The 18,002-nt window shown below is 43.0% G+C and overlaps 1 protein-coding gene across 1 annotated transcript in view; it reads right to left on the bottom strand.

Annotated features, from left to right (window-relative positions):
• Positions 1-1,018: 1,018 nt before the first annotated feature.
• The window catches only part of GPR176 (G protein-coupled receptor 176), a 108,193-nt gene continuing 91,209 nt past the window's right edge, over positions 1,019-18,002 (bottom strand). The window contains exons 2-3 of the mRNA XM_012766386.2: positions 14,470-14,722; positions 1,019-4,336 (exon numbers count right to left, since the gene is read on the bottom strand). Of these exons, the coding sequence (XP_012621840.1) occupies positions 3,214-4,336; positions 14,470-14,722 (1,376 nt within the window). The 3' untranslated portion in view covers positions 1,019-3,213. The remainder of the gene's footprint in view (positions 4,337-14,469; positions 14,723-18,002) is intronic.

Consider the following 18,002-nt stretch of genomic DNA (forward strand, 5'->3'; position numbering starts at 1 on the left):
AAGGAGAAGGCAGAGCCAACACAAGAACACATGATTTAGGCACCACGTGGGCCTCCAGGACTCAACTCTGCTTGACCTCCTGAGAACTGTACAGAGGCCTCCACAACTATCCAGAAAAAGGGCAGGAAGCTGGGGTTTTATCCACCGGTTCCCATGACCCTCATGTCAAGGGTTACCCTCAGAGACAGGGGGCTCTCCCAGGACAGAAAGCAGAGAAGCCAGGCCTTGACTGCTGGCAGGGAAGTGAGTGGACGCAGCCAGCAATGGCCCACTGCAGACACGGCGGAAGTCAGCAGTAAAGTATGTGAGTTGGGGCGACAGAAGCTCCTGACACGGTTATTACGCCCCCATTGTACAGAAAGGAAACTGACATACATGGAGGTTACCTCGCCTGCACAAGTATAGTCAGTGGTAGGGCCAGGATTCGAGCATGGGCCATCTGACCACAGAGCTGGAGGCCCTAATTGCCATACTATTGGCCCTCCCACAGGGGAGGGATGGTGACAGCTGCACTCTACTCTTCCCTTGCATAAAGATTTGTGCAGTCCCTAGCACTCTGAGAGGCTGAGGTGGGAGGATTGCTTGAGCTCAGGAGTTTGAGACCAGCCTGAGCAAGAGTGAGACCCCATCTCTACTAAAAATAGAAAAAACTAGTTGGACATGGTGGCACATGCCTGTAGTCCCAGCTACTCAGGAGGCTGAGGCAGGAGGATCTCTTGAGCCCAGGAGTTTGAGGTTGTTGTGAACTAGGCTGACACCATGGCACTCTAGCCCGGGAAACAGAGCTATACTCTGTCTCAAAAAAAAAAAAAAAGAGGATTTGGGCAGTCCATATCCACCAATTCAATTTTTGGAACCCATCTTGGTGACATTTATTCAAATGTTGTGTTTTCTCCTTTGGGAATTTAGTTTCTTTTAGTTGCGATAAAACAGCAAAATGCTACTGCAATGCTGCCTCTGCATTTATGGAAGAAAGATGAATATCTTTCATTTGAAACCATGTAGGAAGGGAGAGATTCAGACACTATATCACTTGAGAGGGACAGGAAGGGGAAAAAACATAGCTCACACAACTTTTTTTGAGTTCAGAAACTGCTTTTCAATTTTTTATTAAAATGTTATTCTTCAAAGAGTATAGAAATATACCCGGCATTGACTTGCTAGAAGTCAACCATCTGCCTCAAACATACATAAGAAATATACCCAACCAAATTCTGCCTCACCAGAATTTATTAAGTTGTACTTACACAATATACTATCAGGACAATGGCAAAGTGGCTACATTCAACAGGTTCTTCTAAAGTGGACACAATTTTCGACAGATTATTTTTTTCCCTTGATAAAAGATAGAACAATTGTTAGGGTTTGGGAAGATAAGCTTGGAGGACCACAACGTGAACTGCCAGGGCAGGGAGCTACAGATGGCATGCACACAGGGGCCAGGAGGCAGGGGAGCACAGGAGGATGTGGCAGTCCCCTGTTTCTGCTGTGAGCAAACAATGCTGCAAGGAGGCCAAGACAAAGAGGAAGGCAGACCCTCTCCGCGGCAGGGTCTTTGGGTTCACATTCAGGATTCACAAGACCACACCCAAGAGAGGAGAGGAAAAGGAAACTCCCTACACATCGTCTGAGCTCCCTCGGAAGATGGGGAGCCAGTGCGGTTAAAGGAGGGGATGTGTCAGGACCACTGCACTTGGGGTGTGGAACTTTGCCAGTGGGGATACCCACTGCCCATCAAGCTTGCTCAAGGCACAAAATTGGCTCCCCCAAGTGCCATTAGCAAGAAAAAGACACCTAGAGAGTAAAGTAGAGCTGGCACTTGGTTTGCCCTCACGAAGAGTGAAGTGTCAGCCGTGGTTCAAATTCAGCCTGGTGAAATCCACCCCAGAGGGGGCCTGAATCGCTTGTGAGACTGATCAGTTGAGGGCACTGCCCTCCCTCTTCTACCCACGCTGGCTCCCTTCTAAAACTTCACTGGTAAGCAGGAAGTGGAGAGCTCACCTGGGCTAGGAATTGCCTTGCATTTTACAATGATTAATTATCTCCCACTGTTCTTTTCCTCCTCCGTGTCCAAAAGGAAGGGAGAATCACAGTTGAACAGACTGCAAATGAGACTGGCCATGCCTGGGCTCTGGAGTCCTCATCAGAAAGGAACCTTCTCGGTCAGACTCTTGGCAGTCTTTCGGGCAGAAGCACCTTTCCTGATGATGTATTTTTAGCTTGGCATTTCCAAAAGACCCAGCTTACCCTCACTCTGCATTTTTAAATTACCTTCTAATTCCAAAAGTTTGCATAAGATGGTTTTTTCCATACACTTTAACTCATACTGATTGTTACATAGCACCTTTCATGTGAGATCACGGGGAAGAGAAATCACTTTAATGCCATGGGCATCTCGCAGCCTGTCTGCTCCACCTGTAAGCTTGTCTCTCGTTTGTTGAGAAAACATACTTTAAGGGGAAAGACACAGTGAGGAGTTTGCAGTGTTTTCCAGCCAACACTGACCATGACTGGAGGGTGCAGGTGCATCTTTCTGAGGCCTTGGTGATGCCAAGAGAATGTCAGGATAAGCAGAGACAAATTGCCTCCCTTATCCCCAGGCACATCTACTGCCAGGTCTGTCAAAGAGGGGTGGAATACTCATCCCTCTATTCCAGGGAAAGGGATGGGGGGGAGGTATTGGGAGAAACTGTGAGTCATAGGATGGGGGCTTCCAAGGAAACAGTGTCAGATGCCAAGTCTCTGTCTTCTCAAAAGGTCTCCTTATTTTTCATGTTTAAATTAATCAAATAGGCATTTTCTCTGCTCCATAATTATCTTGGAATTCCTTAGAGTGCCCTTGCTCCCTTATTGCTCGTGGACGCTCTTCTCTTTCTGTATGCTCTGCTGAGCTCGGGGAAGTGGGGGGTCTGCAAGGATGTACATGGACTACCCCCCTCAAGACCCATTCAAAACTGCCTGGCTTTCATGCCCACAGAGAACAACGTGGACTTCACTAAGGACATAGATCACAGAGATAGATATATATACTCCCTCAATAAAGAGGACATTTGATTTTGTATAGACTTCCATAGCATTCAAAAGCATTTGGCTCATACAGAAGGAATCAACTCGTATTGAGTTGCAATGAGATCACACAAACCACACGGTCAGGGTGAAGGAAGGGTGGGCATGTGGACCCTCCCTGTCGCTCCTGGGAATTTACGATCCTTGCTAGGAATCCACCTTTGGGAAAATGCTCACTTTGTTGTTCCTGCTCATCTTCCGCTCCACCCTGCCTACCTTGGGCATCTTTGTCTGGATCAGCTCTTCTGGGGTGTTACCCAAGGGGGGGAGCAGCCGCTTCTTGCTGTTTCGGGTCTCTGAGAGCCACTGAGGGGGCAACTCGAAAGGTCCAAAGCCAAACTGCAGGGAATACTTATCAGGGAATGTCTCAGGTTCCACAGGGGCTGCTGGTGCCACCTGGGATATAGAGTCCACTGTGCCTGGGGGTGGTGCAAGGGGTGCAAGCTGCAGCCCCTGCTCTCCCTCCAGGCAGGGGGTGAGTATCCCCTTGGCCTGGAAGTCAGCTGAGCCAATGTACTTGGCCTCGCTCTCTTCCTCATCCTCTGTGGGCTTAAAGATCTGCTGCTGCCCAATGTGGAACATCTCCAGGAGCTGGCTGCCTGAGCGCATGCTGGGCTCCAGGCTGGCATCAGCCATCCCACTCCCCGTGCTAACCACATTACGGCGACTGTATCGGTGGTGCAGTTGCACCAAGGTCCCTATCAAGCACTTGCGGACAGATTTGTTCACAGTAAGAAAGAGAACAGGGTTTGCCAGCAGAGAGACTTTGGGCAGCCAAATGGCAGTGAGCAGCAAGAAGACAGAGGTGTCGGGGACATTGAGCACAGTCTGGTAGACGACCAGGGTGGCGTAGGGCACACTACACAAGATGAAGACCATCACCATGGAGAGCAGGGTGGCGTGCAGCTCAGCCTCCCGCTGGGAGGCGTAGGGGATAGAGATGGTGTTCTGCGGGGTCCGGAGCGCCGCTATGATGACCTTCTTCTTCTGGCTGGCGCTCAGAGCCCGACGGATCAGTATCAAGAAGAAGAACACCACGGCCACAGGCACAATGACCGTGGTGATGTTATAGACCAGAACGTACACCAGGTGGCCCAAGGAGTTGCTCCAGACCTCCGTGCAGGTGGACATGGCATAGATGTCGGCCACGTTGGTCACTGCAAACACAGGGACGCTGGCTACCACGGCATGGGCCCAGATGTACATCACCAGTTCACGGGACTTGGCATCAGATATTTTTCTCTCCAGTGGATAGAGGACTGAGTAGTACCTGCCAGACACACAAACAAAATTGATTTCACATGAGATATTCTTTAAATCAGGGGAATCTATATTAGCAAAAGTAGGTGGGAGGGGGAAAAGGATCAAATTCTTTTATTTGGCCTAAGACACAGAGAACTAATGGAGGAATCCAGGAAGCTGCACCTTAAGTTCTGAGGACTTTGCAGTACAATGAGAAATATCACTAGATAAAAAAACCCCACAACCTTTCCAAAGGAACAGAGAAAAGCCCTGGCCTCACAAGACTTCCAAGCCTCTTTCTCCATCAGGAAAACAAATAAATAATTTCAATTCATAACTAGCTTTATAATTAATTGCCACCAGGATTAAACCTCAAAGAGTGCCCTCAGTATAAAGGATGTCTTCATCTGCTGTAAAGACATCTGCTTTGCAATTTAAGGGTAAAAGATAACTTGTAAAAATTTTACATGACCTAGAGAAGCCTTAGGGCCATTTTCAAAGCCACCAACAGAAAGCTGTTTGTCCATTACACACATATCCAAAGTAGACTTATGCCACAGTCTATGCACTGGATGTCATTAGCATTTAGAGCTGCTCAGGGCAGAAGAACCCAGCATGAAAGATGGACTCCAAGAAGGCCCTTCCACAAAATCAATTCAGCTGACAAAAGTTGCGCCTACTCAATAGCCATTGTTCCCATGACAATCACTCTGTAACCCTAAGAGCAATCAGTAGATCTAAAATGCCTGCACAAGACTGCGGGTCTCAGACAGCCCCACCCCCACACCCAGACTTTCTGGCTGAGCGGGACCATTCCAGCCCCGCCCTGACAGCTTTCCCTGGAAGCTGAGAACAGAACTTTGACCCCTGCTAACGGCCTGAGGGCAGGCTTATCCAACCCAGCTCCGCCCAGATCGAGAGCGGATAACAGGACTCAAATTCAACACCATAGCCTGTTCCCCTAAGCAAACGCCACCTACTGACAGGGACGGCATCTAGCACAGCCTTTCCACGGCATCCACTGACTCAATATACAGGGAGTGGTCCAATTTCACCCACAGGCACCACCTAACGCCTCAGAAACTAAACAAGGTGTGTGAATACCCAAACAATAACCTAAGGAAAGAAACAACAACTGATCGACATGGGAAGAAATCAGCGAAAGAACTCAGGAAATATGAAGAACCAAACGGAAAACACACCCCCAAGGAGGAGCACCAGCCCCCTAGAAACGGACACCGACCAAAATCAGGCAACCAATATGACAGAAAAGGAATTTCGTATGTGGATCATAAGAATACTCACCCAGCTGCAACAACAACTCAATAACCAACACCAAGAAAACACAAAAAACCTCCAAGAAATGGAACAAAGGTTCAACAAAGAGATTGACACAGTGAAGAAAACTTTAACCGAAGTCCTGGAGATGAAGAATCAACTCAGAGAACTACAAAATACTGTGGAAAGTCTCAAGAACAGGGTAGATCAAGCAGAAGAAAGAATCTCAGAGCTTGAAGATAACACCTTCCAATTAAATAAATCAGTCACAGAAATACAGCAGAGAAACAAGAGAAAAGACCAAAGCCTACAAGAGCTGTGGGATTATGTGAAAAAACCTAACGTGAGGGTCATAGGTTTAGCCGAAGGGGAGGAAGACAACACTCAAGGGCTGGACAAGATTTTTGAAGATATAATAGAGGAAAATTTCCCAGGCCTTGCTCAAAATCTCAATATACAAGTTCAAGAAGCCCAGAGGACCCCTGGGAGATTCAATGCAAACAGGAAGACGTCACGTCATGCAGTCATCAGACTGACCAAAGTATCAACTAAAGAGGCCCTTCTAAGAGCTGTAAGACAAAAGAAGCAAGTGACATACAAGGGAAAGCCAATTCGAATAACATCAGACTTCTCTAATGAGACTTTACAAGCAAGGAGAGACTGGGGCCCCATTCTCACTCTTTTGAAACAAAACAATGCCCAGCCTAGAATATTATTCCCTGCAAAACTAAGCTTCATATATGAAGGAGAAATAAAAACATTCTCAGACAAGCAAAGGCTCAGAGAATTCACCAAGACAAGACCAGCCCTACAAGAAGTACTTAAAACAGCGTTATGCACGGAACATCATAATAATAATCCACGGATATAAAAACAACCAAAACTCAAAGATATTAAAGGCCAGATATTACAATGGCTCAAGACAGAAATCATAGCAACAACATCCAACCCAACAGAATGATCAGTAATCTACCTTACCTATCAGTTCTCTCAATAAATGTGAATGGCTTAAACTCTCCACTCAAGAGACATAGGCTGGCTGAATGGATAAGAAAATACAGGCCAAGTATATGCTGTCTTCAGGAAACACATTTAACCTGCAAGGATGCACATAGACTAAAAATAAAAGGGTGGAGATCAATATTCCAAGCAAATAGAAGCCAAAAGAAGGCTGGTGTGGCAGTTCTAATTTCAGACGATTTAGTTTTTAAACCAACAAAAGTAGTAAAAGACAAAGAGGGTCATTATATAATGGTGAAGGGCACAGTCCAACAAGAAGAGATAACAATTTTAAATATATATGCACCCAACTTAGGTGCACCCAGATTCATAAAGCAAACCTTACTGGAGCTAAGCAAATGGATTAATAGCAACTCCATAATCGCCGGAGATTACAACACCCCACTGACGGCACGAGACAGATCCTCCAAACAGAAAATTAATAAAGAAATAATGGACTTAAACAAAACTCTAGAACAATTGGGTCTGACAGACATCTACAGAACATTCTACCCAAAATCCACTGAATATACGTTCTTCTCATCAGCTCACGGGACATTCTCTAAGATTGACCATATCCTAGGACACAAAGAAAATCTCAAGAAATTTAAAAAAATAGAAATCATACCATGTACCTTCTCAGATCACAGTGGAATAAAACTAGAAATCAACCCTAACAGAAACTCACATTTCTACACAAAAATGTGGAAATTAAACAACCTCCTACTAAATGATTACTTCGTAAATGAAGAAATCAAGACGGAAATAAAAAACTTCTATGAAGAAAACGACAATGGAGAGACAAGTTATCAACTCCTCTGGGACACAGCTAAAGCAGTTCTGAGAGGAAAGTTTATCTCCATAAATGCCTATAACCAAAAGGCAAGAAGATCACAAATAGACAATCTAATGAAACGACTCAAAGAGCTGGAAAAAGAAGAACAGACCAACCCCAAACCCAGCAGAAGAAGTGAAATCAACAAGATCAAATCAGAACTAAACGAAATTGAAAACAGGAAAGCTATTCAGGAGATTAATAAAACAAAAAGTTGGTTCTTTGAAAAAATAAACAAAATTGACACGCTGTTGGCTAAGCTAACAAAAAGCAGAAAAGAGAAATCTCTAATAAGCTCCATCAGGAATAAAAAAGGAGATATCACAACTGATCCCAAAGAGATACAAGATACAATTTATGAATACTACAAAAATCTTTATGCACACAAACTGGAAAATGTGGAGGAAATGGACAAATTTCTAGAAACACACAGCCTCCCTAGGCTCAACCAGGAAGAAATAGATTCCCTGAACAGACCAATCTCAACAGCTGAAATAGAAACAGCAATTAAAAATCTCCCTAAAAAGAAAAGTCCCGGTCCAGATGGCTTCACACCTGAATTTTACCACACTTACAAAGAAGAACTAGTACCTATCTTGCAGAAACTATTCCACAACATCGAGAAGAACGGAAACCTCCCCGACACCTTTTATGAAGCGAATATTACTCTGATACCAAAACCAGGAAAGGATGCAACAAAAAAAGAAAACTACAGACCAATATCCCTAATGAATATAGATGCAAAAATTTTCAACAAAATCTTAGCTAACCGAATCCAGACACTTATCAAAAAAATAATCCACCACGACCAAGTGGGCTTCATCCCAGGGATGCAGGGATGGTTCAACATACATAAATCTATAAATGCAATTCACCACATAAACAGAAGCAAAAACAAAGACCACATGATTCTTTCAATAGATGCAGAAAAAGCTTTTGACAAAATTCAACACCCTTTCATGATACGAACACTTAAGAAAATAGGCATAGAAGGGACATACCTAAAAATGATACAAGCCATATATGACAGACCCGTAGCCAACATCATACTGAATGGGGAAAGATTGAAATCATTCCCACTTAGAACTGGAACCAGACAAGGCTGCCCACTATCTCCACTTTTGTTCAACATAGTGCTGGAAGTCTTGGCTACAGCAATCAGACAGGAAAATGGAATCAAAGGTATCCAAATAGGGGCAGAAGAGATCAAACTTTCACTGTTTGCTGATGATATGATATTGTATCTAGAAAACCCCAAGGATTCAACCAAGAAACTCCTAGAACTGATCAATGAATTTAGTAAAGTCTCAGGATACAAAATTAATACACAGAAATCAGAGGCATTCATATACGCCAACAACAATCTAATTGAGAACCAAATCAAAGACTCAATTCCCTTCACAATAGCAACAAAGAAATTAAAGTACCTAGGAATATATTTAACCAAAGAGGTAAAAGACCTCTACAGGGAGAACTATGAAACACTGAGGTAGGAAATAGCAGAGGATGTAAACAGATGGAAATCCATACCATGCTCGTGGATCGGCAGACTCAATATCATCAAAATGTCTATACTACCCAAACTGATCTACAGATTCAATGCAATACCTATTAAAATGCCATCAGCATTCTTCACAGATATAGAAAAAATAATTTTACACTTCGTATGGAACCAAAGAAGACCCCGAATATCAAGAGCAATTCTAGGCAACAAAAACAAAATGGGAGGCATTAATATGCCAGATATCAAACTATACTACAAAGCTGTAGTAATTAAAACAATATGGTATTGGCACAAAAACAGGAATATTGACCAGTGGAACAGATGTGAGAATCCTGATATAAAACCATCCTCATATAGCCATCTCATCTTTGACAAAGCAGACAAAAACATACGCTGGGGAAAAGAATCCCTCTTCAATAAATGGTGCTGGGAAAACTGGATAGCCACCTGTAGAAGGCTAAAACAGGACCCACACCTTTCACCTCTCACAAAAACCAACTCACGCTGGATAACAGACTTAAACCTAAGATATGAAACTATTAGAACTCTAGAGGAAAAAGTTGGAAACACTCTCCTAGACATCGGCCTGGGCAAAGAGTTTATGAAGAAGTCCCCAAAGGCAATCACAGCAGCAACAAAAATAAATAAATGGGACATGATCAAACTACAAAGCTTCTGCACAGCCAAAGAAATAGTCATGAAAGTAAACAGACAACCTACAGAATGGGAGAAAATTTTTGCATCCTATGCATCCGATAAGGGACTGATAACTAGAATATACTTAGAACTCACGAAAATTAGGAAGAAAAAATCAAATAACCCCATTAAAAAGTGGGCAAAGGACTTGAACAGAAATTTTTCTAAAGAAGACAGAAGAATGGCCAACAAACATATGAAGAAATGCTCAACATCTCTAATCATCAGGGAAATGCAAATCAAAACCACAATGAGATATCACTTAACCCCAGTGAGAATGGCCTTTATCAAAAAATCTCCAAACAATAAATGCTGGCGTGGTTGCGGAGAGAGAGGAACACTCCTACACTGCTGGTGGGACTGCAAACTAGTTCAACCTCTGTGGAAAGCAATATGGAGATACCTTAAAGCGATACAAGTGAATCTACCATTTGATCCAGCAATCCCATTGCTGGGCATCTACCCAAATGATCCAGTGACACTCTACAAAAAAGATACCTGCACTCGAATGTTTATAGCAGCACAATTCATAATTGCAAGGCTGTGGAAACAGCCCAAGTGCCCATCAATCCAAGAATGGATTAATAAAATGTGGTATATGTACACCATGGAGTACTATTCAGCTCTAAGAAACAATGGTGATATAGCACATCTTATATTTTCCTGGTTAGAGCTGGAACCCATACTACTAAGTGAAGTATCCCAAGAATGGAAAAACAAGCACCAGATATATTCTCCAGCAAACTGGTATTAACTGAGTAGCACCTAAGTGGACACATAGGTGCTACAGTAATAGGGTATTGGGCAGGTGGGAGGGGGGAGGGGGGCGGGTATATACATACATAGTGAGTGAGATGTGCACCATCTGGGGGATGGTCATGATGGAGACTCAGACTTGTGGGGGGAGGGGGAGAAATGGGCATTCATTGAAACCTTAAAATCTGTACCCCCATAATATGCCAAAATAAAAAATAAAATAAAATAAAATGCCTGCACAATTAGATTTTTGTTAAAATCAGATGAGACTTTTTACTGTCTTCCAAGATTTAACTTGATCATTCTGTAACCATCTAAACAGAATTCCAAAGGCACTTTGTTTCAATATCATCACTGATTTGGAGGAACTGAGTAATTCTTCAGACCCTAGAACCGTGATCTGTCATAAAAGGGCTGCTAGTAGCCAACAGAGATATGGAAAGTTTCTTTGCATTAACTGACTGCAGACACGTGGCTCAGCTAAGCTAATGCTGGTGTTGACCTTACGACCTTAGTGACATTCATTCATTCATGGGAACTGGTAAGCATGCAAGCCTTCCTATAACAAGTATTTCTGAGCATCTATGTGCCAGGTCCTGTGCCAGGCATGTTACAAAGATGAAAAGACACACAGGAATATCTCTAAACTCAGTGGAAAAAAAGACATGCACACTAACAGTTGTAAACAAGGAGATGACGGGTCTACCATAGGCAGGCACAAAGGAGGGACAGGACAGGACAGCAGCACCTAAAGCTACCTGGCAAAATATCAAAGAGAAGGAGGCACTGTGGGGGAGTCTGGCAGGAGGACAAGCTGAGGGAGGATGTTCCAGGCTGAGGGAGTTGGGATGCAAACACAACAATGACCATAGATGATGGGGGGAGGATGGAGCATAGTGAAATGTGTTCTAGATTTCTTTCTGAGAGATGGGGGAAAAAAAAGAGAGAGGTAAAAAAGTGCATAAGAGATACGTGCTCCCAACATTATTTTCTTTCTAATTACAACTCTATCAACCTGTGACGGCCCCACCCCACACATGAATCCCTGCCTAGGAGCACACGGCTCTGACTCCCATCTGCTCCCCGGCTTGTAACACACTCAGGCTCCCATCAATTTCCACTCCCCTCGTGTGTTGGGAAACAGACCGCAACATGAGCACAGAGTCTCATCACAATTAATTGTCTTAGCGTGTACAGCTCAGGAAAATGATGCAGGTAGTGTAGATGGCCTCCCAATTAACTCGCTAACTTCGTGCCATGAAACAAATAGCTGCGAAAGAAGTGAGAAGAAATGACTGTCTTCCCTTCTTCAGGTGCATTGTATTGATGCTTGCAAGTAATTGTGCATCTATGAATAATAAAATAACAATTTACCAGCCTTGTTTCCCTTGTTTTTCTATTAAAATGACTTGTTTTACCTTTGTGTGTGTGTGTGTGTGTGTGTGTGTGATGGTAAAATTACAATGATTTTTCTGCTGGAACAAAAATAAGAATTTCTTATTGTTTGTAGATTTCCTTATCTAAGATCAAGGGCCCAAAAGTAACCCACAGGGATCACTGCACTGCTTCCACGTATAACAGCAAACTGTTCAGAATAATGTATTCCCCCTCTTGTTGAACCCTATTCTTAAAAAACTTTCAGGATTCATAGAAGCATTATCGCCAGTAGCCAAAAAGTAGAAACAACCCAAATGTCCATCAACTAGGAAATAGAGAAACACAGTGTGGTATACCCCACCATGAAATATTATTCACACACTACAACATAGACGAACCTTGAAAACGTGCTATGTGAAAGAAGCCAGACACAAAAGAATACATATTATATGATTCTACTTATATGAAATGTCTGAAAAAAGCAAACACATAAATACAGAAGTAGATTAGTGGTTGCCTAGGGCTAGGAATGAGATGACAGGTGACTGTAAATGGGCACAAGGTTTCTTTGTAGGGTAATGGGAATGTGCTACAATTAGATGGCAGTAATGGCTGCACAACTCTGGCAGTATACTAAACTTCACTGGCCTGTACGCTTTAAAAGGGCCAATTTTATAGTATGTATATTATGTCTCAAAACTGTTTTAAAAATGCTTTTAGGAAAGAAGAGTCCCAAATGTAAAATTGAAGATGTAAGACTTCACCAGAGCAGGTGCCATGAGGGGCGGGCAGAAGGACACTTGCCATGAACACATAATGTTTCAACACAAAACGCATTAGAGCACTCGCCGACATGGAAACTTGAGAAAAGACTCTGACTTTTCACTTTTATGTTCCAAAGTGCAATGGCACTTTCCAGATATTCAAAGGTCTCTCTTGTTGAACCCCGGAAGAGCCATGCAAGGTCACCGTAAGGAGGCATGGCGAACTGGCATCTCACAGTGCCCATGCATCTTGCTGAAGAGATCCACATAATATTTTCTGAATGAAAATTAATTGCCAATATTTAAAAATAATAGAAATCTGGACTTTTAAAATTTCTCTGCTAAAAATAAAAAGTCCTGCACTATGAGTCTAGATACCTGCAAAGCAATTATTAGCTGCAACTGCCGAGTGGCTGACCCCTACGAACAGGAATGCGGACACACTCTCCATGTGCCACAATCTCAATCTGCCCTGGTGTCACCTGACTTTTTCACGCGCCCTGTCTGGCCCTGTGTTTGGTGAGATTCTAGCCCCTTCTAAGGAGCTGGAGTAGATCCCAGCAAGATCTGATGGTAAAATAAAATTGCAGACAACATACCTAAGGAAGAATGTGCCAATCAGAAGGGAAGCCTAGAGATAGATAAGCAAATATTGGTGTAGCCTATTCAAACACATGACAGAAATAATTCACTTAATTCTTCTTACCACTGAGGAAACTGAGGCTCAAAAAGTTAAGCAACTTTGCCCAAAGCCATCTAGCTAGAGAGTAGTAAAACTCGGAGCAGTGAAGGCAGGACTCGAACCCGGACTTCTGGCTCTATAGTCCACTCTCTTAACCACAGTGTCGAAGGGCAATGACTTCTCCCAGTAGGTTGAGGACTTAGTGTGACTCTGTCCCCCCATGACGCCCACATCAGGCAGCTGAATCAGGGTTCCAGGCCTGAGAAGCTGAAGTGACTCCACAAATCAGTGCTGCAATCAATACCCTCACAGGTCATTAAGAGATTAAGTACGGAGTAAATAAAGGAAACCTATAAAAAAATATTAAGTATGTTTCAATGGACAAAGAATTTTAAAATTTCAAATGCATCTAAAATGAGGTTAAAATTTAACATAGGATATGAAGCCAGAACAGCCAGCCCTTTCCCTTCGGCAACTTTTCCTCTCTGTTAATCTTGGAATCAAAAGTACTCATGGATGCAAAATACTTTTCAATTCTTGTTTGCTTCCTTAATTCTATTCTCTGGAACGTATTGTTATCTAAACTGTGTTCATGAAGTGCTAGCAACAAAGGGAAAAGGCAGGAAGCTGTTGAATACTGAGATCTCTACACTTTGATACATTTGATCAAATTGGGTATGATATGTATGACGGCAGTAACTGAGATACAAGATTCATTTCCAAATGAGCATCTTTCTAAAGAGCCTGGGAAGAGAAAACAACCACCACAATATAAAGCCTTGGAAATAAATCTTCCAGAGGAATTCTGGTGTTACCTGGCCAGATCCAACTGGACCATGTAATCATTTGTTAAATAACCACTGAATCATTCCCTTGTTCTTCCAAAAATATTTTATCTTCCATCAAAAAGCCCTAAGTACAAATTTATCAAGGAAATGAACAATCTACTGCAAATTGCAATGTAAATACCACGAATTCCAACCAAGCTGAAGTGACACCATGATCCAGTAGCTCTGCCCCAGCCGCCTCACAATGTCACTGTCACCCCCAGGTCTTTATTCAAAGGTTCTATTTTCCATGGCTGCTGTTAAATCAACCTGTCTTTTGGGAGGCATCTGTTTTGGACATTCATTCTCTTTCTGTTGATTGCAAGCAGACAAAAAAGGCAGTGTATGGAACATGGACTAGTCATTGTTTGCTTCATGACGTTAATTTTCTAATTCACATTAAAAAAAAAAAAAAACTTCAATCCCTGGATACCTGATCTTACCTGTCCAAAGCAATGGCAGGGAAGCTGAGGATAGTCACAGAGCAGAAGACTTTGTGCAAAAATTTGACGACCTTGCAGAAGAGCATGGTGTAGATCCACCAGCAGCAGTGAGGACTGGTGCTGAGGATGATGTCGAAGGGCACGCAGACCAGGCTGGCACAAATCCCCGAGCAGGCCAGGTTTTTAATGAACCTGTTGGTGACAGATTTGAACACGGTTGTGCGGCAAGTTGACCATAACACCATGAAGTTTCCTGGCCAGATATGAAAAAAAGAAAAAAAGACAAAAAAAAAAAAAGGAAAGAAAGAAAAATTCAGGTTAAAAAAATTTCTTAAACCACATTTGAGAGTTGACTGCAAAGGGTTTCATGTAAATATATATTATACTCTCAATGTATGTGCAATTATTAAATCCCACACATATCAAAAAATCTGGAAGAAATTTTAGTGGTGAATTTCATTATCTAATTTTAGGCAAAACAGTATTACTACGAAGACAGTTCCGAATCATTGGTGTATAACCAATTTGCTAGCTAGGACTTAATCTCAGGCAGTCTACTCTTACCAAGTTTCCTAATAACCTCCATTGTCAAACTCTGCAATGGAAATACAATGCAAGCCACACGTGTAATTTTAAATTTTCTGGTAGCCATACCTTAAAATGGTAAGGAGAAGCAGGTGAAATTTTCATAATATATTTTATTTAACCCAATAAATCCCAAATATCTCAACATATAATTATTACTTAAAAATTATTAATGAAATATTTTTCATTCTCATTTTTATACTGAGTCTTCGAAATCCAGTGTGCATTTTCTTTTATACTTACAACACGTCTCAGTTTACTGCAGTCACCTTCCAAGTGCTCCATAGCCATATTCAGCTAGCTAATGGACAGCACTGTGCTAGACTTTTCTAGCACAGTTGAAGCAGTGGTTGCAGCAGTGAGGCAACCAACAGTCTCTCTTTGAGTATGCTTCTCTCTTGGCTTCCACAGGCCTAGAGCTCCTGGTTTTCCTCCTACCCTCCCACCTCTGCCAAGCCCTGGCTGCTCTGAGTCTTCTTTTATTTATTTATTTTTTTTGGAGACAGAGTCTCACTTTGTTGCCCAGGCTAGAGTGAGTGCCATGGTGTCCTAGCTCACAGCAACCTCAGTCTCCTGGGCTCAAGCGATCCTACTGCCTCAGCCTCCCGAGTAGCTGGGACTACAGGCATGCGCCACCATGCCCGGCTAATTTTTTCTATATATATTAGTTGGCCAATTAATTTCTATTTTTAGTAGAGACAGGGTCTCGCTCAGGCTGGTTTCGAACTCCTGACCTTGAGCAATCCACCCGCCTTGGCCTCCCAGAGTGCTAGGATTACAGGCGTGAGCCACCGCGCCTGGCCTTAAGTCTTCTTGTACTAGGCCCTCTCCTATTCTCTTTCTCCTGCCTCTCCCTAGGTTAAACTGCCCATTCCTGTGGCTTTCCATCAAAATGCTGATGACTCCCCAATTCACGTCCCAAAGTAGGCTCCTCCTCTCAACTCCAGACTCCTAGTTCCAATTAAACTTCTAATTCCCCACCCCCTCTCAATCCTCACCATGGTTCAGGGGCTTACACAATCTGGCCCCCACCTGCCTAATCTCATACCTCTCTTCCCCTGACTTGCTGGGCACCAGCCACTCTGGCCTTTTTTCCGTTCTTAAAACACGTCAAGGTTAATCCTCAGTGCCTTTGCACAAGTTTTATATACACTTAGCATGGTCCTCATATGCCTGGTTACTTTTCATCCAGGTCTTAGTTTAAAGGCTGCCTCCTCAAAAAGGCCTTCTCTAACCATCTTTTTATTTTAAATACTTACTGCTTCTCCATCCGTTATATTCTATTACAGTATCCTGTTGTGTCCTTCATTGTTCTTAATATAATTATTAATTTGTTTACTTATTTTCTCTCCATTTCAAGGAGTCAAAAACCACGTCAAACTTGTTCTCTGTTATAACTATATACCTAGCTCAATGTCTGGCACAGAGTAGGCATTTGATAAATATTTCTTGGACAAATGAATTTTTAAAATAAGCAAACAGTAATCAAAAGTCCCTGTACTGAGAGAACCTGTTTTGTGGTAGGTATGTCATGTAAGGATATTCTAAGTCAGTGGTTCCCAAACCTCATTATACCTCAGCATGTCTACACCAGACATACTGAGTCACGACGGCTAGGTACAGAACTGGGAGCCTGCTTTTGTAATAAGCACCTCAGTGCAGTTGGCCCCCAGAATAAAGTTTCTTTTAGACGGCTTTTAGACTGAGTCCACAGCCCTGTCCCCAGCGTCTCACAGGGCCCCAGTCTTCAGGTATGCAGGGCAGCTACTCTACTGGTAGACTTTGACCGAGTGAGAGAGGCAGGTCTATTCAGTCAATCAGTCATGACCCAAGGACACTGCTACCTCCTGTGCACATGCTCAGAGAATGCCTTCGAGTGAACTCAACTGACAACTGAGCCACGCACACTCTGAAGGAGATTCACGGGGCAGGGCAAGGGGAGAGCAGAGCTCAGGCTGCAGCCAAGGCCACCGCAAGGAGCTGTCCTAGCACCTCATATGTGGACATAATTTAGTGTTGAGAGTCTCTCTTCAAACACAGTATTCTGCAGCTATTCGTTATCTGCCAGACACAGTAGGAAAAACAGCCACTGTGTTCAGGTATGTCGGCCAGCTGCTTCCAGGAAATTCTCTACCAAGCTTTCTTTATGTTAGTATGGTGACTCGGTGAGGTGAACCCAGCAGGGTGTATTTTACACACATTATTCAATGAGAACGTTGTTTACACTGATACCACCTCAGGCCCCCTCAGGCTTCCCCATCACCAAGGTGATAAGCTGAACAATAATGATGCATCTGAAGCTCCATTGATTCGGGATTTTTTTTTTTTTCTGATCTTTTTACCACTGAAGCACAGATTAAGTTCTGGCTGAAGCACCTTTCCTCGCTTAAGTTTTTCAGACAGGTCTTACAGTCTGGTGACCATTCCATAATGAAACGATCCACTTGAAGAAATCCGCCACGAAGAGAGTGTGCACGTCACGGTATCTTCAGTTGTCAAAATCGGGGGTTGTCTGCAGTCCACTGAGGGGATCTCCACAAATACAATCCTTTTTTGTTGTAAGTCAAGACCTTGAGGATTTTCTTTTTCTCTTGTCATTGTTAGACATCCTAGTTTGGTAGCTTATGCTGAATAAAATGCCCTGACTGGCAGAACAAACAGGAAAATTCATTGCAAAGGAGGGAGAATGTGGGCCAGGAGCTCTCATCCATATAGTAGATTCTTTTTAAACTTAACTGAAACTGATTTCCATCATTACTCTCATACTCCACTTTACTCTAGAGTTACTAGAGTTACTCTCATATTCTACCCATCCATCCCTCTCCCTCCCTATGTTGCTCAGGCTTGTCTCGAACACCTGGGTTCAAGTGATCCTCCTGCCTAGGCTTTCCAAAGTGCTTGGATTACAGGCATGAGCCACTGCGCCCAGCCTAGCTTCATGTTCTGAA

Source organism: Microcebus murinus, chromosome 6 (assembly GCF_040939455.1).
Source record: "Microcebus murinus isolate Inina chromosome 6, M.murinus_Inina_mat1.0, whole genome shotgun sequence".
In the NCBI taxonomy this organism is placed as follows: Eukaryota; Metazoa; Chordata; class Mammalia; order Primates; family Cheirogaleidae; genus Microcebus; species Microcebus murinus.